General features: G+C 36.8%; 2 protein-coding genes across 2 annotated transcripts in view; one reads left to right on the top strand and one right to left on the bottom strand.

Moving 5' to 3' along the window:
* LOC108252384 (skin secretory protein xP2-like) overlaps positions 1–673 on the bottom strand; it is a 70,964-nt gene extending 70,291 nt beyond the window's left edge. The window contains exon 1 of the mRNA XM_017444028.2: positions 526–673. Within this exon, the coding sequence (XP_017299517.1) occupies positions 526–537 (12 nt within the window). The 5' untranslated portion in view covers positions 538–673. The remainder of the gene's footprint in view (positions 1–525) is intronic.
* LOC103508843 (angiotensin-converting enzyme-like) overlaps positions 1–25,594 on the top strand; it is a 186,541-nt gene that overhangs the window by 130,168 nt on the left and 30,779 nt on the right. The gene's annotated exons all lie outside the window — the stretch shown is intronic.

Below are 25,594 nucleotides of genomic sequence, written 5' to 3'. Positions count from 1 at the left end.
ATGGTTGTTCTTGAGCTTTGAGATTATCGGACCAATTTGTTCGCGACAAAGGCGTTTGGGAACAATGTTCAAGAAGGAATTTTTGTTCAATGAGATTGCCAGGAGAGCTAGTCATTAATTTTTTTGTTTTGATTCCGGAAGCGAGGACTCAAGAATATTCCTGGTCTTTTTCAGCTGGTTTTAAAAGTGGAAGTTGAAAGTATGTCATATCGCGGGAGTTTGGTGCATTATCCGAACTCAAGTCCAACGTTTGTTGAGTTTACTGACAAAAACGAAAACTGTTTGGTAACTGGACCTCCTCGTGTAAAGTTTTAGAAATTGATTCTAAAGACTGATTTGTCGACTGAGGAGAAATCAACATGAGATGGGTAATGTTCTCAATGATATTGATCTGAACATGAACATCCTCCAAAAAACCAACAATAAGATTTCTCATTATTTGTGTTCAAAATTTATTCCGATCGATGTATTTTTTTCATAAAATGTTTTAAAATTTAAAATACATTTTTTCTTTTTTCAATTTACCTGAAACTTCATTGTTCCAAAAACACCACCTTAGATTAAAGTTGAGATCACTACTACACAACACTGAATGAACTGTAGACATCAAGTATTAAGATAAATAAAAGGTAAATTTTATCCCCACTCTTTCTCCAACCAAAGCCACATTGTCCAAGCTGATCAAACTGTTCAAATTGGAGAATAATATTACAGAAATTTTATTTCAATTTTTTTATGATGAGGATGAGCCGATGAGTATGAATTGGCGGCTCAGGAACTTTAGGGAAACACGGGGGTTTCCTGTGGGAAAACTAGATCATTTCGTATGACCTTTTGGTGTATTGTGTCGGGTGGAATAGAACTTGGCACTGAAAGTGCACGGGGGTTTCCTGTGGGAAAACTAGATCATTTCGTATGACCTTTTGGTGTATTGTGTCGGGTGGAATAGAACTTGGCACTGAAAGTAAAAAACCTGTCAATAGTTCTTTCAACGTATGTTTTAACTCGGCGGATGCTGTATTAGATAGAATACATAAAGAGGAAAATAAACTAAATATAGGGAAGAAATGCCACGGCAGGAATGGGAAGTTCTAGAAACCCTAGAAATCTTTACATAATGGTTTACTTCCTTGTTGATTGCAAATTTCCTTTTTTTTTCCTTTAGGCTTTTAAAACTATGGAGGGAGGCCATTCGCACTGAAACCCCTAGGTTATATTAGGTTGTAGGTATAAGTTTTTGAAGTATAGTGTGAGTTGTGTGAGGGAGTCAACACCCTCAACATTGTCAGATGGGTATATTGCCTTTCAGGTAGGTATAAGAGCAAATATTTTTCCGACAGTGTATTAGTACTGCTGTCGATGCTGTTCGGTCATCTACTGTGCATGTACCTACTGTATGGGAATTGACAAACGTATGTTGAAGAGTATGAAGAATGATTTCCTTTTTTTTTTTTTTCTTTAGGCTTTTAAAACTATGGAGGTAGGCCATTCGCACTGAAACCCCAAGGTTATATTAGGTTGTATAAGTTTTTGAAGTATATAGAGTTAGGGAGTCAACACCCTCAACAGTGTCAGATGGGTATATTGCCTTTCAGGTAGGTAGGTATAAGCGCAAATATTTTTCCGACAGTGTATTGCTGTCGATGCTGTTCGGTCATTTACTGTGCATGTACCTACTGTATGGGAATTGATTTTAGATCCTCCACAACAAACGTATGTTGAAGAGAATGAAGAATGCGCGGTGCACTTAATCTCTTCAGAACGTTTGAAGAGCAGCACTAACTGGTAGAAATCCAGCCTCAGGTCATCAGATTTTTATCATGTGTATATTTTAGGGCTCTAGTAATTAGTATGTCTTTCAACGTATGTTTTAACTCGGCGGATGCTGTATTAGATAGAATACATAAAGAGGAAAATAAACTAAATATAGGGAAGAAATGCCGCGGCAGGAATGGGAAGTTCTAGAAACCCTAGAAATCTTTACATAATGGTTTACTTCCTTGTTGATTGCAAATTTCCTTTCTTTCCCCCCTAAGCCTTTTAAAACTATGGAGGGAGGCCATTCGCACTGAAACCACTAGGTTATATTATATATTAGGTTTTATAAGTTTTTGAAGTATAGTGTTAGGGAGTCAACACCCTCAACATTGTCAGATGGGTATATTGCCTTTCAGGTAGGTATAAGAGTAAATATTTTTCCGACAGTGTATTAGTACTGCTGTCGATGCTGTTCGATCATCTACTGTGCATGTACCTACTGTATGGGAATTGGTTTTAGATCCTCCACAACAAACGTATGTTGAAGAGAATGAAGAATGCGCGGTGCACTTAATCTCTTCAGAACGTTTGAAGAGCAGCACTAACTGGTAGAAATCCAGCCTCAGGTCATCAGATTTTCATCATGTGTATATTTTAGGGCTCTAGTAATTAGTATGAGTGAGTGTATCAGTCAGTTTCACAAGGGGCTGTAAAAAGTTTCGATTTGATTTGGATTGATCCATTTCGTCAATCGCACACCCTAACATGCGCCCCAGATGCTTCCAATCTTGCTCATCTTGGAACCAGTTTGACATCCAAAGTTCAAAATATCATCTTTTTTTTCTATAGTTCGAGGTCCAAGTTTTCCTTGTTCTGGCTCTTCCTCTCTTTGACATCATTCATCATCATTATCATCATCATAGGTATTATTGTCACTTGTAATGGCTTTATGATATGAGCGATAAATTTCAGCCCCGAGCTGGCAATAACAGCGTGTCTCAATACTCAATGGGATAGAAGCTTTTGAAATATGCTATACAAGTTGAACTAGTTAGTCCGGCACATTGGATACTGAAATGTCTGGCATATCCTCTGATCATGCAAACGTGCAAAGGATCACGAAAAGATCTGAACTACATAATAGTTCAGATTTAAATGTGCGTACAGATCTGCGCGTCGCGCCATAATGCGGCAAATTTTCAACGCATCTCAGCGGCCACATTTTTGGGGACCCTCTCGAACATAAGTCCATTGTTACACCCTAAAGCTGTGTTCACAGTCCACACATAGTCAACGCCCGTCGATCGAGGAGGTGAATCTATGTTGTCGAGGCAATGTGGACGGTTTCAGTCGACGGCCGGCGTGTGGACACAGCTTAATAGACCTACTAAGCCGTACACTTGAATCACAATAATATGTACGGTCAAAACTTCAAGGTATCGGACTAAGTACACCAGGTGAGTATCTATATGTTACTTATCTGGTGTACTATTAGAAGTATGTGTTACAGGTATTACAAGTTCTGAAACCCGAATCTGTAACTAGACAACAAAGTTTAGTGTTTGCAATCTGTTGTGCAAAGCAAAGAGTTTGCAATTGTGTTTTGTGTCAATATACAGATATATACACACATCAAGGCAGTGCAATTAAAACTATAGGTACTGTAGGTACCCATAATAAAGAGCACAAATGCATTCTTTTTAGATTTATATATGTATTCAGAAATGAAAGGCCTAATTATCATTGTATGGTTCTGAAATTCTAAATGGATAGATCTAAATTCTAAATAGTTCTAAAATGAATAAGATCGAAATGTTTTGCCGGCCAAATTGTAACCTCATTCTTCTGTTGTATTGTTTATGTACCTCTTTTATTGCATGTTATGTACACACTTGGTTACTTATGGGGATTTTTAATCCTCGGCTCAAAGTTATCGTTTCTTTTGGAATTAATGACTTGTTATCTAATAATTCGCCGAACCCATTGTTTTGTTGGTCTACATTCTACAATATCATAAAATGTGATTTATGGCTAAATCAGATTTTGGCCGGCCATCGGTTTTGACTCTCTTTTATAATTAAATTATTGATACATACTCTGCATTTTCATGAGCCCTCTAAGTTTGGAGCACCCTTTGTATTCCTGAACCCAGTAAACCTATAAGACCCTGTATGAACTGTTGGGGCAAATGGATTTTTACTTTCCTTATCCTATAATAAGGGAAAGGATAAGTAGGTGAGGAAAGTAATGTTAGTCCTATTCAAGCAAAATAAACAAGGCTGTTACAGTTTTCTTGATAAGATTATATTATAGTCACAGAAGTGCAGTCGCTATTGGATTCACAACCGACGGGACCGGGGTTCGAATGCCACTTTTGTCATGAATTTCAGAAGGCCATTTGTAAGATTAAGTTCAAATTCCTTCCTTTATATTATCCTTTTTGCACATGGCCTTGTTACTTGAAGTGTAAATATGTAAATAATATTATCTTTTTATGTGTTCCCTTATAATTAGTACCTTCCAATTCGTTGGAATCAGAACTATGGGCACAATGGCCGGATTAAGAATCTAATAGTGTTATGTAATGGTGTAATGGCTTTATGATATGAGCGATAAATTTCAGCCCCGAGCTGGCAATAACAGCGTGTCTCAATACTCAATGGGATAGAAGCTTTTGAAATATGCTATACAAGTTGAACTAGTTAGTCCGGCACATTGGATACTGAAATGTCTGGCATATCCTCTGATCATGCAAACGTGCAAAGGATCACGAAAAGATCTGAACTACATAATAGTTCAGATTTAAATGTGCGTACAGATCTGCGCGTCGCGCCATAATGCGGCAAATTTTCAACGCATCTCAGCGGCCACATTTTTGGGGACCCTCTCGAACATAAGTCCATTGTTACACCCTAAAGCTGTGTTCACAGTCCACACATAGTCAACGCCCGTCGATCGAGGAGGTGAATCTATGTTGTCGAGGCAATGTGGACGGTTTCAGTCGACGGCCGGCGTGTGGACACAGCTTAATAGACCTACTAAGCCGTACACTTGAATCACAATAATATGTACGGTCAAAACTTCAAGGTATCGGACTAAGTACACCAGGTGAGTATCTATATGTTACTTATCTGGTGTACTATTAGAAGTATGTGTTACAGGTATTACAAGTTCTGAAACCCGATGTTATATGCCGGTCCAAATGGTTCTTTTATGACTCCTTATGACATTTTATGACGAAACTTATGGCACTGATCGAATTTATGAACTTTGTGAAACCCTAATGTGATTTATGGCTAAATCAGATTTTGGCCGGCCATCGGTTTTGACTCTCTTTTATAATTAAATTATTGATACATACTCTGCATTTTCATGAGCCCTCTAAGTTTGGAGCACCCTTTGTATTCCTGAACCCAGTAAACCTATAAGACCCTGTATGGACTGTTGGGGCAAATGGATTTTTACTTTCCTAGTCCTATTCAAGCACAATAAACAAGGCTATTACAGTTTTCTTGATAAGATTATATAGGTTAATAGGTAGTCCCAGAAGTGCAGTTGCTATTGGATTCACGACCGACGGGACTGTGGTTCGAATGCCACTTTTGTCATGAAATTCAAGGCCATTTGTAAGATTAAGTTCAAATTCCTTCCTTTATATTATCCTTTTTGCACATGGCCTTGTTACTTGAAGTGTAAATATGTAAATAATTTTATCTTTTTATGTGTTCCCTTATAATTAGTACCTTCTAATTCGTTGGAATTAGAACTATGGTTTTAAATGGATTTATTTGAGACCTCTGAATTCTTTCAACCTTCTCTTAATTTTAACTTGAAAGCAGGCATTTTCCTTTAATATTTTTTCCTATGGGCAGGGCCTTTTTGAATAAATCAATTGTTATCTATGAATTGGATCTTATCATAATCTCAATAGCAAAGATTTAGCTCCTCTCAACATAATTATTATCGTGTTTTTTCGTTAATTAATTGTATTGTAACCAACATCTAGTCATTCTATTATTAGTTCTTCCATTGACTTTCAAACTCGGTTGTTATATGAATGAGTTGCCTAACCTTTTTGAATAAATCAATTGTTATCTATGAATTGGATCTTATCATAATCTCAATAGCAAAGATTTAGCTCCTCTCAACATATTATCGTGTTTTTTCGTTAATTAATTGTATTGTAACCAACATCTAGTCATTCTAGTCAATGTTATTATTAGTTCTTCCAATGACTTTCAAACTCGGTTGTTATATGAATGAGTCTATTCTACTTTTTGAACTTTTCTGAACAACCTTGCTAACACTCGTATAATCCTATATCCCCATATCCCACAGATATGATCTATTAACTATAAATCTTCGGTTCTTATGGAATAGTTTGCATGTTTTCCACAGCCATACTTCCACTCAAATGCATTTATAATGAGTCTACCTATCTATTTCTCGAAAACCTCAGCCCTTGGTGCAATCAGCATGAAAAGTAAGAGATTATAATAAAGTAATTATTATTATAATAGAACAGAAATGTAGAATAGAATTGAATGTTTTAAAAACTGAACCATATTGAAAGGTTTTTCTCAGATACAAGCTGAGGTTTCTGGTGTGATAATGAAACATATTCGGTCATGAAAAGCTCACGACTGTAGCAGCCTCCCAATTGGCCTTTATTAAATATTCTTTTTATACAGGGTGCTCTTAACCTTTGTTCATCAATCGTCGTCTTAGTTGTGACGGGGATGTGTGAGGTTAATGCGAGAAGGCGGGTCGCTTGTCGCCGAATGAAGTGTAAAACCTCTATCACTGAAAGATTAAGCAAACATCTACACCTTCATGTGAGTTTAATTACAGTTGGTTGTAAAGTAACTTCCCCTGAGTTCAACAGGATGCTAACCTTTGTTCATCAATCGTCGTCTTAGTTGTGACGGGGATGTGTGAGGTTAATGCGAGAAGGCGGGTCGCTTGTCGCCGAATGAAGGGTAAAACCTCTGTCACTGAAAGATTAAGCAAACATGTACACCTTCATGTGAGTTTAATTACAGTTGGTTGTAAAGTAACTTCCCCTGAGTTCAACAGGATGTTGATCCTATGTAGTAAGGGTTAATAAAAAATTTAAAATCAAATTTTCACAAATAGTATATATGTAACTATTCCGACAGAACAGCCCGAGTCCGGGGAATGATCCTTCCAAGATCGACGGCCAGTCAAACCTTTCTAAAGGCTTTTATAAAATTCTAACTAACGGCTCAGAAGAAGCTCAAACCCTTGTGTTTATGTAGACTACACTGTATGTTTTCCACTTTGATTTACACCCGGCCTTTGACATTTTTATCTTGGCCGGAACTGGAACACACAAAACCCGGATGTAAAACGCCGATCAATGAGATACTTTGATTTACACCCGGCCTTTGACATTTTTATCTTGGCCGGAACTGGAACACACAAAACCCGGATGTAAAACGCCGATCAATGAGATATATTCATTAGCAAATAAGTTCACTTTACGAGCTAGGTCACTAGTCAGTGGGTCTGCAAATGAGTTACTGGTGACGTCAGTGTCGTGTCACCCCAGGGAACCACCACAGGCCCACTCTTCAGTTTATTGTTAAACATGGATTCTTCTCATTAATCTCTTCAGTTTTTTTCATCCCTCCACCTATTTACCACCTACGGGAGATAGTATATGATTGTTAAACGTGGATTCTAAAGTCTTGAACCCATCAGAAACATTTGTTTCCCAACAGTTGCGAAATGTTTCAAATGTTGAGCAACTTCCAGGATTAAACCTATTACATCGTACACAAAAAGCCCACTCTGAGGCTTAGATGTAGGGGCAAACAGTCCTAAAAGGTGGGTTAAGCTTTTGCGAATCTACGAATCTTGTTAAGTACGTAGTACATACTAGAAGCCAAGAAAAATGTTTCAGAAATAAAGCGAGAGAGTAGAAAAGTTGCTGAATTGTTTACAAAAACATCTCTGGATTGTTAAGAAACAATGGTTCTGGAGAAAATGTACTCGTATATGGCAGTGTTGGCCACTAACCTTACCTTCGGGAGCCACAATATTCGGGGCGAGCCTTGTCGCCACAGGCGAATTTTTGAAAATTTTGGTCTACAATATTCTGAAGCCACGTTGTGACCACCTCGGGTAGGTATATGGGGTTTATAGCTTCCCCTTTTGAAAATGTGACCCCACGTCACTAGATTCTGTAATTCTGTATGAATATTAAGGTTATAGAGCTTTGTAAAGGAGGTTCTAGTTGTTGACCCATTGTCATTTATTGAGAGCAATTGTGCCGTATTGTTGTGAGAATTAATGCCACCATTTAGTTGACACCCGATAAACTGAGCTGAGGTAAATTATTATAGCTATTGCTGGGTACTTGGAACAGTTTAAGATAGAAAACAAATTTGTACAGGATAGCTAAGTATAATACGAGTAGATAATAGTTTTTTTTTATATATAAAAAATGTATAGGTAGGTAGGTACCTACTATTAGCTAATAGCTATACGAACGTTATATTTTGTATCTTTAAAATTTGTTTACCGGAATTATTATGCTGAGCTGAGGTAAATTATTATAGCTATTGCTGGGTACTTGGAACAGTTTAAGATAGAAAACAAATTTGTACAGGATAGCTATAATACGAGTAGATAATAGATGTTTTTAATGAAGAAAGTATAGGACTATAGGTACTATTAGCTAATAGCTATACGAACGTTATATTTTGTATCTTTAAAATTTGTTTACCTGAATTATTATAATTTTACATTTTACACACAAAAGTCAATTTGTAATACTCTTTATTGTTGACAAATGACAGTAAACAATGGTTATTGCCTGTAGGGTCCCTAAAAGCTCTTGAGTGGAAGTTAATAGGCTAATTGGGGTTAAGCGGTTAAGACATTGTGGACGTTTTGAATACTTCCTAACCACTCCAAGCTTCCTTAGGCTAAAAACAGGGTGGAGTGGAGAGCAAAGAGCATAGAGCATTTTTGCTCTCAGCTCTTTGCGGATGCGGTTTGCAGTCGTCGTTTCTCTCTATCGTCGATTTCCTCTACCTGCTCGATGCTTTATGCGCTTTGCTGTCCATAAGGCCAGCCACTCACTATCAGGAAGACCTGTCAGGTCTACGTGATAGTGTGTTTGTTCATAAGGTATGAGAAAGGACGGACAGGCAGATCTGATCAGGTGTACCTGTCAGGTCTACCTGATGGTGAGTGGATGGCCTAACGAAGAGACCAGTTTGATTCCAAAATCGAGACAAAATTCGCCAATTAGGTACACTACACTCTAAGTGTGCAAAGAGAAATTCCAAAGACATTTTCGAGTCCCTATAATGAGTATAATGTTCATAAGGTATGAGAAAGGACGGACAGGCAGATCTGATCAGGTGTACCTGTCAGGTCTACCTGATGGTGAGTGGATGGCCCAACAAAGAGACCAGTTTGATTCCAAAATCGAGACAAAATTCGCCAATTAGGTACACTCTAAGTGTGCAGAGAGAAATTCCAAAGACATTTTCGAGTCCCTATAATGGAAATTCTCAGACTCTTGATCCCAATCGCAAACTTACATCACTAATAAGCTCATAACCTATGTCACAGCAAAACTTATGAGCCACAAAGCCCATAGAATGGGTTACATAACGATAGAGGTGTTATCGGGTTAAATCCAAATTGAATTTCATTTGAGGGACGCTCAGGTACTTTAATTTTCAACAAAACTCATAAGTTTAAAATGTCAATAACAATATCACCTGATAACACGAAACTTATGAGCCACAAAGCCCATAGAATGGGTTACATAACGATAGAGGTGTTATCGGGTTAAATCCAAATTGAATTTCATTTGAGGGACGGTCAGGTACTTTAATTTTCAACAAAACTTATAAGTTTAAAATGTCAATAACAATATCACCTGATAACACGAAGAATACAGGGTGTTAATATCATTATCAGAATTCCTTATACAGGGGGTATCAAACTCTGAAGATGTTCTCTTTCGTTTCGTCTCGTAAGGTGAAAGCCTCACTCGGTCTTTTGGTAACAACTGACATCAATTTGAATCTTCTCAAATCAACCAAAAAGCCAACTATTTGTCGAACCAAGGGTATTTGGGGATTCTTGAGTTGGTAGGTACTCAATTTGGTCATACAGGGTGAGCTACTGAGTCTCTAACTCCAGTTATTCAAATTGCGAGTCCAAATCAATCAATATTAAGTTCTTAAGCTGTGTCCACACGTTGTCGACTCCGTCGATCGACTAGATGAAGAGGTGAATACTATCGAGGCAGTGCACCGAAATTGATTGAATTTTTGCAAATGGCACAATTTTAAGTGTCATCCCTTCAGGCCCATTGGGTACCTATTGAACTGTTAAGAATTCGCCCCCACTTTAGTGCAAATTTAACCATATCGACTTTTTTTAAGTACCATATCGACTTTATATAAGGTCTGTAGACGCTTTTGAAATGTTTACATATACCTATCGTACATTCTACATAGGGAAAAACGTCGAAATTTGTTCTATTTTTGACATTTTGTACCACAATCTTGTGTTGAAAGTGTAGTAGTAACTTGTTTAGGTGATTTTGTATTTAGGAACGCAGTTTTTTCTACGTTCCAATAGGTTTTCTGAAGATATAAGATGATAGTGATCTAAATACGTGAGCACATAGGGAAAAACGTCGAAATTTGTTCTATTTTTGACATTTTGTACCACAATCTTGTGTTGAAAGTGTAGTAGTAACTTGTTTAGGTAATTTTGTATTTAGGAAAGCAGTTTTTTCTACGTTCCAATAGGTTTTCTGAAGATATAAGATAGTGATCTAAATACGTGAGTAGTTGATGTTTTAATTAGTGTTTGATAACAATAGTAGTCCAATACATTTGTAAACCTGACTATTACTGGCATTGTATGTTCATAATTGTGAGAATAATTTGCACTAGAGTTCTGTTGTGTTGAAAAGTTGTTAATATTTCATGTTTTGTAACACACGTCAACAAGTCATAAGGAACACGGTCACAAGATTGTTAGTTTAAACAATGTATATAATTTAAATACTCCAAAACTGGTTACGAGTTACTACCAATTAAGAGTTCATTCCTAAAAAGTTTGAACAAACAAAAAAGTGACCGTAGTCCTGCGGGTGTTGTAAGGAAAATTATAAGTAATCAAATAATAGACCAGCACAAAGAACACTGTGAAATTATATTGTCACAAATATGAACGAAATCACTGATTCGTAAAGCAATTCAAAAGCAAAATCAAAACAAATACTGTACAAATAGGGTTAGACAGAGGCTACATAAAGGAATTTAAAAGTAGATTAGTAAAAACATCGAAAGAAACACTATGAAAAAAAAATCGAACTGGATGAAAAGGCTCAAAGAAGACATCAAATCCAAAAGATAAAAGATTTGAAAACACACAGCACGAATTAGTCTCCAGCATTTGGAATTCAGGGCACAGAATTAGCAAAAGATTTTAAAACGGGCTCCGTAAATTGGGGTCTTGGAAATGAACTCTACATGAAAAAGACTTTGAAAGCTACGAATTTGGAAAGTATAACATTTTCGGAAAATTGATTGTTGTACTCTATTGTAGTCTTTTAAAAATGCTTAGAAAAGTTGGAATGTTGAATCAAAAAAGTTGTAAAAGTCCCTAAAAAAGGCTGCTTGACAAATAGCAAAGTCTGTGAAAAATTGTTCGAAAAATGCTCATTAAGAAATGGATTTTGAAGTCTCATTTCGCCCTGATGTGTGTTCAAATCTCTCATAAGATTTCTCATTATTTGTGTTCAAAATTTATTCCGATCGATGTATTTTTTTCATAAAATGTTTTAAAATTTAAAATACATTTAGTCTCCAGCATTTGGAATTCAGGGCACAGAATTAGCAAAAGATTTTAAAACGGGCTCCGTAAATTGGGGTCTTGGAAATGAACTCTACATGAAAAAGACTTTGAAAGCTACGAATTTGGAAAGTATAACATTTTCGGAAAATTGATTGTTGTACTCTATTGTAGTCTTTTAAAAATGCTTAGAAAAGTTGGAATGTTGAATCAAAAAAGTTGTAAAAGTCCCTAAAAAAGGCTGCTTGACAAATAGCAAAGTCTGTGAAAAATTGTTCGAAAAATGCTCATTAAGAAATGGATTTTGAAGTCTCATTTCGCCCTGATGTGTGTTCAAATCTCTCATAAGATTTCTCATTATTTGTGTTCAAAATTTATTCCGATCGATGTATTTTTTTCATAAAATGTTTTAAAATTTAAAATACATTTTTTCTTTTTTCAATTTACCTGAAACTTCATTGTTCCAAAAACACCACCTTAGATTAAAGTTGAGATCACTACTACACAACACTGAATGAACTGTAGACATCAAGTATTAAGATAAATAAAAGGTAAATTTTATCCCCACTCTTTCTCCAACCAAAGCCACATTGTCCAAGCTGATCAAACTGTTCAAATTGGAGAATAATATTACAGAAATTTTATTTCAATTTTTTTATGATGAGGATGAGCCGATGAGTATGAATTGGCGGCTCAGGAACTTTAGGGAAACACGGGGGTTTCCTGTGGGAAAACTAGATCATTTCGTATGACCTTTTGGTGTATTGTGTCGGGTGGAATAGAACTTGGCACTGAAAGTAAAAAACCTGTCAATAGTTCTTTCAACGTATGTTTTAACTCGGCGGATGCTGTATTAGATAGAATACATAAAGAGGAAAATAAACTAAATATAGGGAAGAAATGCCGCGGCAGGAATGGGAAGTTCTAGAAACCCTAGAAATCTTTACATAATGGTTTACTTCCTTGTTGATTGCAAATTTCCTTTCTTTCCCCCCTAAGCCTTTTAAAACTATGGAGGGAGGCCATTCGCACTGAAACCACTAGGTTATATTATATATTAGGTTTTATAAGTTTTTGAAGTATAGTGTTAGGGAGTCAACACCCTCAACATTGTCAGATGGGTATATTGCCTTTCAGGTAGGTATAAGAGTAAATATTTTTCCGACAGTGTATTAGTACTGCTGTCGATGCTGTTCGATCATCTACTGTGCATGTACCTACTGTATGGGAATTGGTTTTAGATCCTCCACAACAAACGTATGTTGAAGAGAATGAAGAATGCGCGGTGCACTTAATCTCTTCAGAACGTTTGAAGAGCAGCACTAACTGGTAGAAATCCAGCCTCAGGTCATCAGATTTTCATCATGTGTATATTTTAGGGCTCTAGTAATTAGTATGAGTGAGTGTATCAGTCAGTTTCACAAGGGGCTGTAAAAAGTTTCGATTTGATTTGGATTGATCCATTTCGTCAATCGCACACCCTAACATGCGCCCCAGATGCTTCCAATCTTGCTCATCTTGGAACCAGTTTGACATCCAAAGTTCAAAATATCATCTTTTTTTTCTATAGTTCGAGGTCCAAGTTTTCCTTGTTCTGGCTCTTCCTCTCTTTGACATCATTCATCATCATTATCATCATCATAGGTATTATTGTCACTTGAATTACCCTTATCAATGTGCAAAAATTTGACCATGGTCTTTTTCCAGTGTTACGCGTGTAGGTATAGTTATGATGGGGCAAACCAGCATGTTGTTTTTGACAAATTAGCTGGTCATACCAGGGGCCAATGGTTCTTCCTCTATGGGGTTTAACGTCTACCACTGCTAAATGCTGAGGGTTTTTGTGATGGGGGTTTTACTCTTCGCTGAGTTACAAGCTACTCCTCAGATTAACCTCACCTATCATGTGACTCTGTTTTCTGTGAAATCGCAAATCATGTCTTCCAGTTCATGCGTACGGAACTTTTATTTCGATTGTATATATTGTTGTTGTTTTTTTTGAGTTGGGCCGCGAAAAGTGAGCAACATGCGATTACCCATCCTGATACCATACACGATCAACGTAGCTTAATTTCAGGGATCCATTGGAAACTGGTGCTTACAACGTTCTTTCGCTAAGCATGGATGGCTAAGGCTAAGAGCACATATTCTTGAAATGAATAAAGTTTTCTTGTGTTGCAAATTTAATGGGTATTTTTTTTTCCAAGCCGACCAAGTTGTACAAAGAACTTGGGATTTTATGCAAAAATCACAAGTGCATATTGTCACTTGAATTACCCTTATCAATGTGCAAAAATTTGACCATGGTCTTTTTCCAGTGTTACGCGTGTAGGTATAGTTATGATGGACCAAGTTGTATAAAGAACTTGGGATTTTATGCAAAAATCACAAGTGTGTACCTAATTTTCATGATTTTAATTGCATTTTTCCTGTCCATTTCTCGTACACCGATGTTTTTCATATTTCCCTGCTGAGTGTTGATTAATTGATTTTCTCGTGGTTTGTGGTCTTGGTTTGATTTGTGTACTAAGACCAGTGGAATGCCTAGTCAGATAATTTTTATTGGAATTTATTGGATTCAGAATATTTCACACAATTTATAAGATGTAAAAATGTAAAATATTTCTTCCGATGAAGAAGTACCTTACCCATGACGCAAGCATCATTTCCTTTTTGAACTACCTGATGCCAGAGAGGTACATACTCGTATGTACGTTGTCTCAAAAGTGCTGATCTTAATTTCCCTGACAATTCACACAATCGAGCTTTGTGTTCTAACTTCTAACCAATAACCAATTTTGTTTATAAGATGTAAAAATGTAAAATATTTCTTCCGATGAAGAAGTACCTTACCCATGACGCAAGCATCATTTCCTTTTTGAACTACCTGCATGATGCCAGAGAGGTACATATGTATGTACGTTGTCTCAAAAATGCTGCTGATTTAATTCCCCTGACAATCCACACAATCGAGCTTTGTGTTCTAACTTCTAACCAATAACCAATTTTGTTTGTTTTTCTGATTTCAGGTAAGTGATTAATTCTCTTTAAATTTTCGCTAAATCAGCTGAGCAATGGAAAGTTTTTACTTTTTAAGTTTTCAACATTTTTCTCCTCTTCTCCTCCTTCTTCTTCTTCTTTTCTTCCTCCTCCTTCCCCTTCTCCTCTTGCTCCTTCTTCCCAATTTTGTTTGTTTTTCTGATTTCAGGTAAGTGATTCATTCTCTTTAAATTTTCGCTAAATCAGCTGAGCAATGGTAAGTTTTTACATTTAAGTTTTCAACATTTTTCTTCTCTTCTCCTCCTCCTTCTTCTTTTCTTCCTCCTCCTTCTCCTCTTGCTCCTTCTTCTTCTTTGGTCCCAATTTTGTTTGTTTTTCTGATTTCAGGTAAGTGATTCATTCTCTTTAAATTTTCGCTAAATCAGCTGAGCAATGGTAAGTTTTTACTTTTTAAGTTTTCAACATTTTTCTCCTCTTCTCCTCCTCCTTCTTCTTCTTTTCTTCCTCCTCCTTCCCCTTCTCCTCTTGCTCCTTCTTATTTGGTTCTTAATTATTTGGCCCTTCGCCTATCACGGTGAACGAAAAGCCCAATTCGGTTTTTGGTTCGGGATAGGTACATGTGTTTCGTCCCTCGATCTAACTACTGACCATCGTACTTACAAAGTCTATAACATGGTCAGTTTATGGTAAATCTGTCATCATGTCTAGATACATGTGTCTTTTTATGTCTTGTGCCGCCTTGTAGGTAAATGCATGGGAGAGAGGGAGAGAGAGTGCGATAGATAGAGAGAGAGAGAGAGAAAGAGAGAAGGAAGGGAGAGAAAGAAAAAAATAATGGGTATCAATTTAGACAAATGAAAAGGGACAGAGAGTAAGAGTGACAGGTGAAAAAGGAGAAAGATTGAACTGGTTTATCGGATCAAGATGATCGTGTTCAATGACATAATTACGGTCCACAATGAGGATATTGAGGATCATTGTTCAACTTATATATGTAGGTAGGTACTCAATTTGGTCATACAGGGTGAGCTACTGAGTCTCTAACTCCAGTTATTCAAATTCCGAGTCCAAATCAATCAATTATAAGTTCTTAAGCTGTGTCCACACGTTGTCGACTCCGTCGATCGACTGGAATCTAGTCGATCGACGGAGTCACTAGATGAAGAGGTGAATACTATCGAGGCAGTGTACGGTATCTCTGCTCATAGGTATGTAGGTACCAACTTAAAAGAACCTATAAATGTCACATAATGACGTGCGATATTGGTATTCTCACATTTTAATACCCCCTGACTAATTTGGTGTATCTGATTTGGAACTTAATGAAGTGGTCCAAGACTAAAATCTCGCCCTCGTATTGTTATGGTTATGGGATTCGATTATGGTGCTTATGGTATTTGACTAGTTAGTGACCGCCGTTTCGAACCCGTGACCTATGCATTGCAAGCCGAGTGTGATGACCGCACTGTCAGGCTCCATTATGTCCACTTCCATTTCGGACCATCTGCTGCCATTTTTCATTTGTAATCTTGAAATATAAATGATCTTAAAATAAACACAAGTCCAAGGTTAGTTTAGCATGAACTTAAGAGTGGGCGAACATTGGACGAGTCAGATGGACCGAAGCAGTCGCCATCTGGTCTGTAGAACTGACTGTGAGAGGCACTGGGTTCGAATTCTGTCTGGGACAACAAAAAAAATGTTCGAGTTTTATATGTTCTTGAAATTTACACAAGTATTGATCATGATTACATGAACTGAAGCAATGTTGACTAGTTAATGGGTTCTCAATTCTTATAATTAACAATGAATTAGTATAGGGCCTTGACCTAGGCAAACAATATGAAGTCTTTTGGTTATTATTAGTGGAAATGGCTGATTTCTTTTCAAAATCTTTTAATTGAAATTAGTGGATGTGACTCATTTCTCTTCAAATTCTTTTCATTGAAATTAGTGGATGTGACTGATTTCTCTTCAAAATTGTTTGATTGAAATTAGTGGTTGTGACTGATTTCCCTCTTCGAAATTTCTCAACAACCTCGCTCTATTTTGAAAATTCTTACTACCCCATAATAGCTTTCTTTCTTCGGGAATATTTCACCACCTTAAATTTATGTTATGAACCGAAATAACTTGCCTCGGTGGCGTTAGTGGTGTTTTCCCCTAGTTGTTCTTAAGACTTAAGATTGATTTAAGACATGATCTTCAGCTGTTGGAATGGTTGAGCCTTGTCAATCTATAAACTCCGAGAAGAAAGAGTCCCAAAAATGTTTGAATTCCAAATTCCTATAAGTATTTTAAGGGCATAAAATATGCAAGCAAGTGTCAATTTTATGGGTCTGTTTTTTTACTATACATCGGTCTAAATTTAGATTAGGCAGGTAGGTATAATAACTCTATTTGTTCAAATAAAAATGTCTTAATTATTATTGCTTCATTTTTAATGGTTCTACTTCGATTTTTATGGTGAAGTTTTATCACGTATGATAAAGATATCCCAAACTTGTAGATTCTAATTCCTATCTCTCATCATGGCCTGAAGTTTGAAAGGTCGAAGACCTGTTAACAAAAAATGTAATTAATAATTTAATAGCCAAACTTGGAGATCCAATAGTGCACTGAATGGCCGTGTTTGAAAGGTCGAAGACCTGTTAACAAAAAATGTAATTAATAATTTAATAGCCAAACTTGGAGATCCAATAGTGCACTGAATGGCCGCTCTGCGAAACGCCAGGAAAAGAAACTCCTGAGTTAGATCTTGAGAAAAGACGTAGCTGGCTTTGATCCGATCACGTATAAGTTCTTATCTGCTGTAAAGGTGTGTCTAAACATAGTCCACCGGCCGTTGATAGACGATCTGAATCTATGTTGTCAAAGCAGTGTGGACGGTTCAGTCGATATCGATCGACGGCTGGTCGACCATGTGTGGACACACCTTAAGGGCAAATTTTCTAATGATGGTTTTCCATGTTTTTTACTCCAAGATATAAATTTTATAATAACTTGATTATAAAGTTATTTTGTAATAAAATATTATGCATAGCTTTTTTGTCTCTGTACCTTCTGTAAGGCCAATAGCAAGAAAATCCCTTACTCAATACCTCAAGAGGTACTTCCCTTTCTACTGAATGGAGCTGTGGTCAATTTTCCAGTGATCAGTCGTCAGTTTCCTGAAAGAAAAAGACACCTTTACATACTTACTGGCTGGTTGTAGCAGGCCACAGGGTCTCAAAACCTCTCACGACCATTCTTCGCCAACTTTTTCTGCCTTGGGCTACTTCTTCTAAGTTTCCTTGCATTGGGGGTGATTTGCTCTCACTGTATCAAGTGTTGACATGGTCCTTCCATCTCTTTCTTGGTCTTCCGTCTTCCTCTAGTCCTCTACTGCTCTCTTCTCATATTCCAGATTGAGAGTTCCCTCTGCCTTGGGCTACTTCTTCTAAGTTTCCTTGCATTGGGGGTGATTTGCTCTCACTGTATCAAGTGTTGACATGGTCCTTCCATCTCATTCTTGGTCTTCCGTCTTCCTCTAGTCCTCTACTGTTCTCTTCTCCTCATATTCCAGATTGAGAGTTCCCCCTAGTTATGTGGATAATTAGAATTATGTATTGTTAGGAGCCTATCTAGCTAATCTATGCATTTGCTAGCCTATTTATATCTAGGAATTGATGAACAAAAAGTGTTTCATTTACATTTCGCCTGTCTATGTACGTCTAGAAATTGGCAAAAAAAGTCGTCTTCTCCTTCTTCTTGGCAAAAAAGTATTTCATTTAAATGTATCTCCTACTTACACATGTTCTTTTGTAACTTAATCCAACACCATGAAGTATGAACCTGGAACTTGGGTTATTCAATAGGACTCGTATATTGATCATGTGCTCAACACGCAGACATTTCTATCCAGTTGTAAACACATCTAAAATTAGAAAAATAAATGTGGGCAGGTGGGCCAATAAATGGTACGTTTTTTAGGTGGGCGAATAAATGGTACACTTACCCTATGTGGATAATTAGAATTATGTATTGTTAGGAGCCTATCTAGCTAATCTATGGATTTGCTAGCCTATTTATATCTAGGAATTGATGAACAAAAAGTGTTTCATTTACATTTCGCCTGTCTATGTACAATGTACATTATGCCGTTCGTAGAGTAAGTACAATTTGTGGCTTTAATCCTAAGCTGAATTTCTTTTACAGATCCATCATGATTTTAGGTATGTTGCTAAGTAAGTGAAGCTTGAAGAAAACCTCAATACCGTAGAGAAATATTTGTACCTGTTACCTGTGTGAATTTATTAAATGTCCAAAGCAAGTTTAATCCTCAAATAACGAATGTGTCCAAAAGTCTAAAGGATTAGGTTAATTTTCGAACCCGCGGCCTAGCGCTTACAAGGCAGACGCACTATCAACTAAGCTGGCTAAGTTGATTTTGATGGCCCATAAAAGCTGATGAACACTAATTTCCAAGGTCTAACTTTGATTGAAACTATAGCAATAAAATAATTAATATCCGAATGATCTGCAACTCCGCACCTAGAGAAAATTTGTATAACCATTAGAGAACATTACTTCTCCAAAGTACCATTTATGATGATTGATGATTATAATATCTACGTCGGAAAAACGTACCTCAGACTTGAACTTGGTTCACTTTTGCCCGGTGGCAACATCGCCCTTCCTTATTTGGTCTCCATGGTTGTTAAAATCCACTAATAATTCCACCGTCATTATCAGGATAACGCGATGTGCCCGTGGCAATTACCCACCTAACTGGTTTTCAAGTTCAATGGCAAAGTTGATGTTATATTATGTAAAACTTAGGATCATAATATCATATGTAAGATCGTTTTATAGCATAGCGGCGGAAATATCTAATATGATGCTATTAAATTTCGGTCCATACTTCCATAGACAAAATTTGAACTGAGGAGTACATTTCTTGTACATAATATCTTTTTTTATTATTAAAATTGCCTTTAAATTGCCTATTATATTAGACAATTTAGACATGCATTATATCCTAAATGTTATCTAATGGAATCTTAGACTATTTAATTTGAACTGAGGAGTACATTTCTTGTACATAATATCTTTTTTTATTATTAAAATTGCCTTTAAATTGCCTATTATATTAGACAATTAAGACATACATAATATCCTAAATGTTATCTAATGGAATCTTAGACTATTTTACTAGTTTTTGGATAACGGTGCATTATATGGTCCTATTAGATGCAGCATCTGTTCCAATTTCCAATAAAGCTTCATCAATAATATTACTTCGGGGTTTTTGAACTTGGCATCTATGTACGAGACCGAATTTTTATAGATTTGGATTTTGATATCGAGTCCTAACAACCGTTTCTAATTGGCTACTAAGTGCTAGAATTTGGTGAATAGTTTTTATTTTATTCGTTGATGGACTGAGAAATAGATTGGTGTGTATCTTTGCCCAAACTGTTCGGGCTGACGGGTACCAATGGCCAAGACCACAATTTGAGATTAAACTTTTGGTAACTCTCTTTAGCAAGCTGATTGGTTGATTTCAAACTTTTTAACCATTCTTTGGTTCTTAATTATTTGGCCCTTCGCCTATCACGGTGAACGAAAAGCCCAATTCGGTTTTTGGTTCGGGATAGGTACGTGTGTTTCGTCCCTCGATCTGACTACTGACCATCGAACTTACCAAGTCTATAACATGGTCAGTTTATGGTAAATCTGTCATCATGTCTAGATACACTTCTTGACATTAAGCTATTTTTATGGCAGATCAGTTCTGAGTAGTCTTGACATTATGCTATGCATTATTCTTAGATTGGTCATTTGGGCTCGTTTGGTTAGCTCCATGAAGACCGGCTCTGTTGCAAGAGTGATCTGGAGTGTCTTTTGGTTATTATTAGTGGAAATGGCTGATTTCTTTTCAAAATCTTTTAATTGAAATTAGTGGATGTGACTCATTTCTCTTCAAAATCTTTTCATTGAAAATAGTGGATGTGACTTATTTCTGTCCAAATTTTCTACTTAAACGATTGTTCTCCCAGGAAAAATTACCTTCTTTTGGGAATTTGATCAGAATATAATGGGTTATGTAAAGCTGTTTATGCTATGCATCATTCTCAGATTAGTCATTTGGGCTCGTTTGGTTAGCTCCATGAAGACCGGCTCTGTTGCAAGAGTGATCTGGAGATGCGTTGGTTGTTGGATTTGATTTGGATCGGGGACCTTTGGATGGCGTAGACGTGGGTGCGGGCTCGCTGATAACTCTTCTTTTTTAAATGGATTTATTTGAGACCTCTGAATTCTTTCAACCTTCTCTTAATTTTAACTTGAAAGCAGGCATTTTCCTTTAATATTTTTATTTCCTATGAGCAGGGCCTAACTTAGGATTCCTTTTTTTTTTTTTTTTTTTTTTTTTTCACAAGATTATTTGTGTGACACTTCTTATGCAGATTACAAACTAATATGAGTGTTATGACTTGTTCTGTCGGTAACATGTTAAGTGGCATGTAAAACAGACGGATAAACAAGGGGCATACAACCATTACGTGTGGCTTTTCACAAGAATTACATGATACTTAACATTTGCAAGAATTTTGATTAGCACACATATGTCATGCAGCTACTTAACGAAAGAATTTATGACTCATTTTCCTGAAGGTACTTGTACATTTTATAAAAACATTTTTTTTTTTCCTTTTCTTCGAAGTACCTACATATGTAAGTTCTCACTTTTTTACCTTGTCGTCAGTCCATACAACCATTACGTGTGGCTTTTCACAAGAATTACATGATACTTAACATTTGTAAGAATTTTGATTACCACACATATGTCATGTAGCTACTTAACGAAAGAATTTCTGACTCATTTTCCTGAAGGTACTTGTACATTTTATAAAAACATTTTTTTTTTCCTTTTCTTTGAACTACACAAGTTCTCACTTTTTTACCTTGTCGTCACTTGTTTCAACTTTGACAGCTTGGCTGGAGGACATCATCCCAATTTCCAACGTTTTCTCTTCAAAGTTCGTGTCAAATGTCCATCAAATCGGCTTTTTATACATAGTATCACATTATTTTCAACTTCTTTCATATCTATTGCATTTTAAAGAGACTCGCCGTAAACATCATCTTGTAGGCGAAGTTACTTGACTTTGCCAAGAGCAGAAATATGATCTATCGCCAGTAATTGGCTTCAATTGCCCTTTCTTTGTATTTTTTATTTTATTTTTTTATCTATCTATCTATATTTTATTCCATGATCTATTAATATCTATAAGCTATGCCAAGAGCAGAAATATGATCTATCGCCAGTAATTGGCTTCAATTGCCCTTTCTTTGTATTTTTTATTTTATTTTTTTATCTATCTAGGTATCTATATTTTATTCCATGATCTATTAATATCTATAAGCTAGTTATTGAAAATTATGCTAATCTGTGTACATATTTAGAGAACCTGGTGTGAAAAGATTCGTAAATAATTGGTGATAAATCAACAAGAAATCCGTAGAGATGCTTTATACAAACCACTTGACCAGCCAGTTGGCAGGGTAACCGAGGCTTTACCTAGTGGACATGCTAATCTGTGTACATATTTAGAGAACCTGGTGTGAAAAGATTCGTAAATAATTGGTGATAAATCAACAAGAAATCCGTAGAGATGTTTTATACAAACCACTTGACCAGCCAGTTGGCAGGGTAACCGAGGCTTTACCTAGTGAATACCTTCCACTCAAGAGTCGATTCTCTACAGAGTGAGCTCTGATTTTCTCAGAAGCCTATGTGGCGCTCACAACAACACTCAACACTAAATAAAATCTTACATAGAAACCCAGGTTCTCGTTTCTCCACAATTTCCATCTCTGAAGTATAAATATCACTTCCCAAATTCTTGGCCAGCACCTGAGAGCTATATCTAACTGATGAGTTCCAACAAGAACGAAACGCGTATTAGGCTACTCTCAGGTGTTGGCTAAACCTATTTCAGTATTCCCACGGGTGGTCAGTCACTCGTCCAAAAAGTCACTTCAAAGGACCTTGCTTTACTTCAGTGATCACGCGGAAACTCGTTTTTCTTGTTCGGTAGTATTTCGCTAAACCTATTTCAGTATTCCCACGGGTGGTCAGTCACCCGTCCAAAAAGTCACTTCAAAGGACCTTGCTTTACTTCAGTGATCACGTGGAAACTCGTTTTTCTTGTTCTGTAGTATTTCTGTGACGAGTGTGACGAATGATAAAGGACGGGACCACAATCTGATGTCTGTGACGGGTACCAATGGCCAAGACCACAATTTGAGATTAAACTTTTGGTAACTCTCTTTAGCAAGCTGATTGGTTGATTTCAAACTTTTATCAGATAGCACAATCCGTTCCTGACCATGAGACCATTGACGCCTGAAGAGAAAGAATTTTCTTCTGAGTTTTTTCCGCGTTTGAAACAATTAAAGATAGATAGATCCTATAAGAGGTAGTTATAAATGATAATTGTTTTGTTACCACAGCACTAATTACCTAATGGTTTGGAATTCACAGAGTTCTCTTTCTCTCTCTCTTTCTCTATCTTTTCTTTCTTTGTTAAGGTATTTTCTTTTGTGTTGGCATCGGTATTTTTACAGATTTCCATGTAACTATAGTAGTAGTAAGTAGAGGATATCTTGTCATTCTGTGAGATGGCGAGATGGACTGTCTGGTACCATGCCTATATCAGGACACGGAAAGTAGTGAGGGAATCCAATCCCGGGATCCCAGGAGTGGATTCCCAAGAAGTAACTAATCAAGCTCCATGTTTTCCCTACAATCCCATCTAATATACGATACCTTGTTTCGACTGCCGGGGTAAAGGGATTTCTCAGTCTTATACGAGCAGGATGATCTATTCTATTCTACTGCATTCTAATCTATTCTATTTTTACCATTGTGGAAAAACAATTGCAATGAGATAGGTAAAACGAATCCATAAAATCTTTGTCAGAACTAGGAAAATGTGCGATTTTTCCAAGGTTTTTCCTCCACAATTTGTACGACCGATCTAAATCGGGACCAAGATGAAAGAAATATTATTATTATTATTATTATTAATATCTATATAGATTTCTACACTGTTAAGCGGAAGGTAGGCCAGACTATGATACCTTTGGCATTTTCCGCCATCTACCTAACCCTGAAAGCTCTATTACGACTGGTACTAGTATTAGGAGTTTATACCTGAGTAATACGTGTTGATTTTCTAACAAAAGAGGATGAAATTCCATGCCTTGGTCGGGGTCGAATCCGCGACCTTCTGCTTTCCAGACGGGCGCCCTAATGTGTGACACACGATATTTTTTCTGTCATACTTGGAAGTCGAATGAATCTTCCTTGAATTTATTTATGAAATATGAAGCTTTGATTTAACAACTGGGGGTATAATATGGATATCATCATACAAGCATAATAAGTTTAAACGTTAAAAGTATGAACAGGAATAATTATGAAGTGCCTAACATAATACATTATTGGTAATTATGACGTTGGTCACAAAGAGACCAACATAGAATTTAGTATGACAAAAAGGAACCTCAAGAACAAGGAAGAAGACGAAGGAGGAGGAGAAATTCAAATTTGGACACACGAAACTTATATTATAACTTATAGGTTGGTAATATGAACAATATTTATTAGTCTCTCTTAAAGTTTGGGTTGCATATCGTAATTCGACATTTCTGGCATAAATCACCCAATAGCAGCATATTCTGCGCCTCTGCCTTCTTCATGATTTATTTCTGGTCCCAGTTGTCTTCATTGGCAACATTACCAACGAGGTTACCCATAACTTCCTCGTTCCTCCTGATGATGGAAAACACTTTTGGAGTCAAGGGTTCGGGCTCAAGGACCGTCAAGGGACGGTAAAAGGAATATTAGTTACATCTTACACCTGTTCCACCATTGTATGGAATAGTGAAAGTTACAAGTGTTAAAATTACAAAAATAATATTTTACATAAGGTAAGGTAGTTTTGTTTACAAGATGACAGATCTACATGAGTGAGCCTATTTATATCTAGGAATTGATGAACAAAAAGTGTTTCATTTACATTTCGCCTGTCTATGTACGATGTGGTCAGTAACCAGGGTCTGAAAACCTAGGGTAGGTAAAGCCAGCCGTTCCGAGAGCGAACATTATTCGTCAAAGATAAAAACCGCAGCCTAGCGCTTAAAAGGCAGACGCGCTACCAAGCAAGCTAACTAGGCTGGCGGTCGCGCCGTCCAATCATATCTTTATTACTAGGTTTTTCGTTGAAATGTTCGGCGTGCGATGAAACCAGGGTCTGTTTAACAATATCACAAGAGCGGTGTGGAGTAGTGAGTGATGGACCCTACAGTTGGTGACTGGTACTCTTAGCAGGTTAAGGGTGTGTATATTTTTAGGTGATTGTCTAAATCTAAATTAGAAAGATAATCTACAGAGAGAATGCACTGTGGTGCAATCGCACCTTTTCCTGAGGGTGTATCTAAATTAAGGCTGATAAGGTTGAGGGCGTATCTACCTAGTTATCCACTGAAGGAGGTAATGGGTCCAATAAATAACGACCGATATTTGTTGGGAAACCTTTTTATGAGAGAGCTAGGTACCACTAAGAAGTCACGGAATCGAAATATCTAATTATATCTATCTACTCTGAAAATAGCAAAGTAGATATCTCTAAATGTGATAGTGATAACCGCCTCCTCATTTTCTGAGTGAGGTCGGAAAAAGCCCGCAGCACGCGAAAATAATGCCCAATACTGTAGCTTTGCGCGTTTGGTAAATTTCTTTTTGACCCTAGGTTCGTAATGTAGGACCTTCTTTACGGTAAGCAAGAGTGTTACCACTATAGGAACTCTACCTACATATTTATTGTTCTTTCTGGAAATTGAACTTAAATTAAAGATTAAACATTAAAAGCTTAAGCCGCTCCATTGAAGTGACCGCCGTTTCGAACCCGTGACCTATGCATTGCAAGCC

Source organism: Diaphorina citri, unplaced genomic scaffold, assembly GCF_000475195.1.
Source record: "Diaphorina citri unplaced genomic scaffold, Diaci psyllid genome assembly version 1.1 scaffold21, whole genome shotgun sequence".
NCBI classification, from domain to species: domain Eukaryota; kingdom Metazoa; phylum Arthropoda; class Insecta; order Hemiptera; family Psyllidae; genus Diaphorina; species Diaphorina citri.
This window is presented reverse-complemented; position numbering and strand designations above follow the sequence as displayed.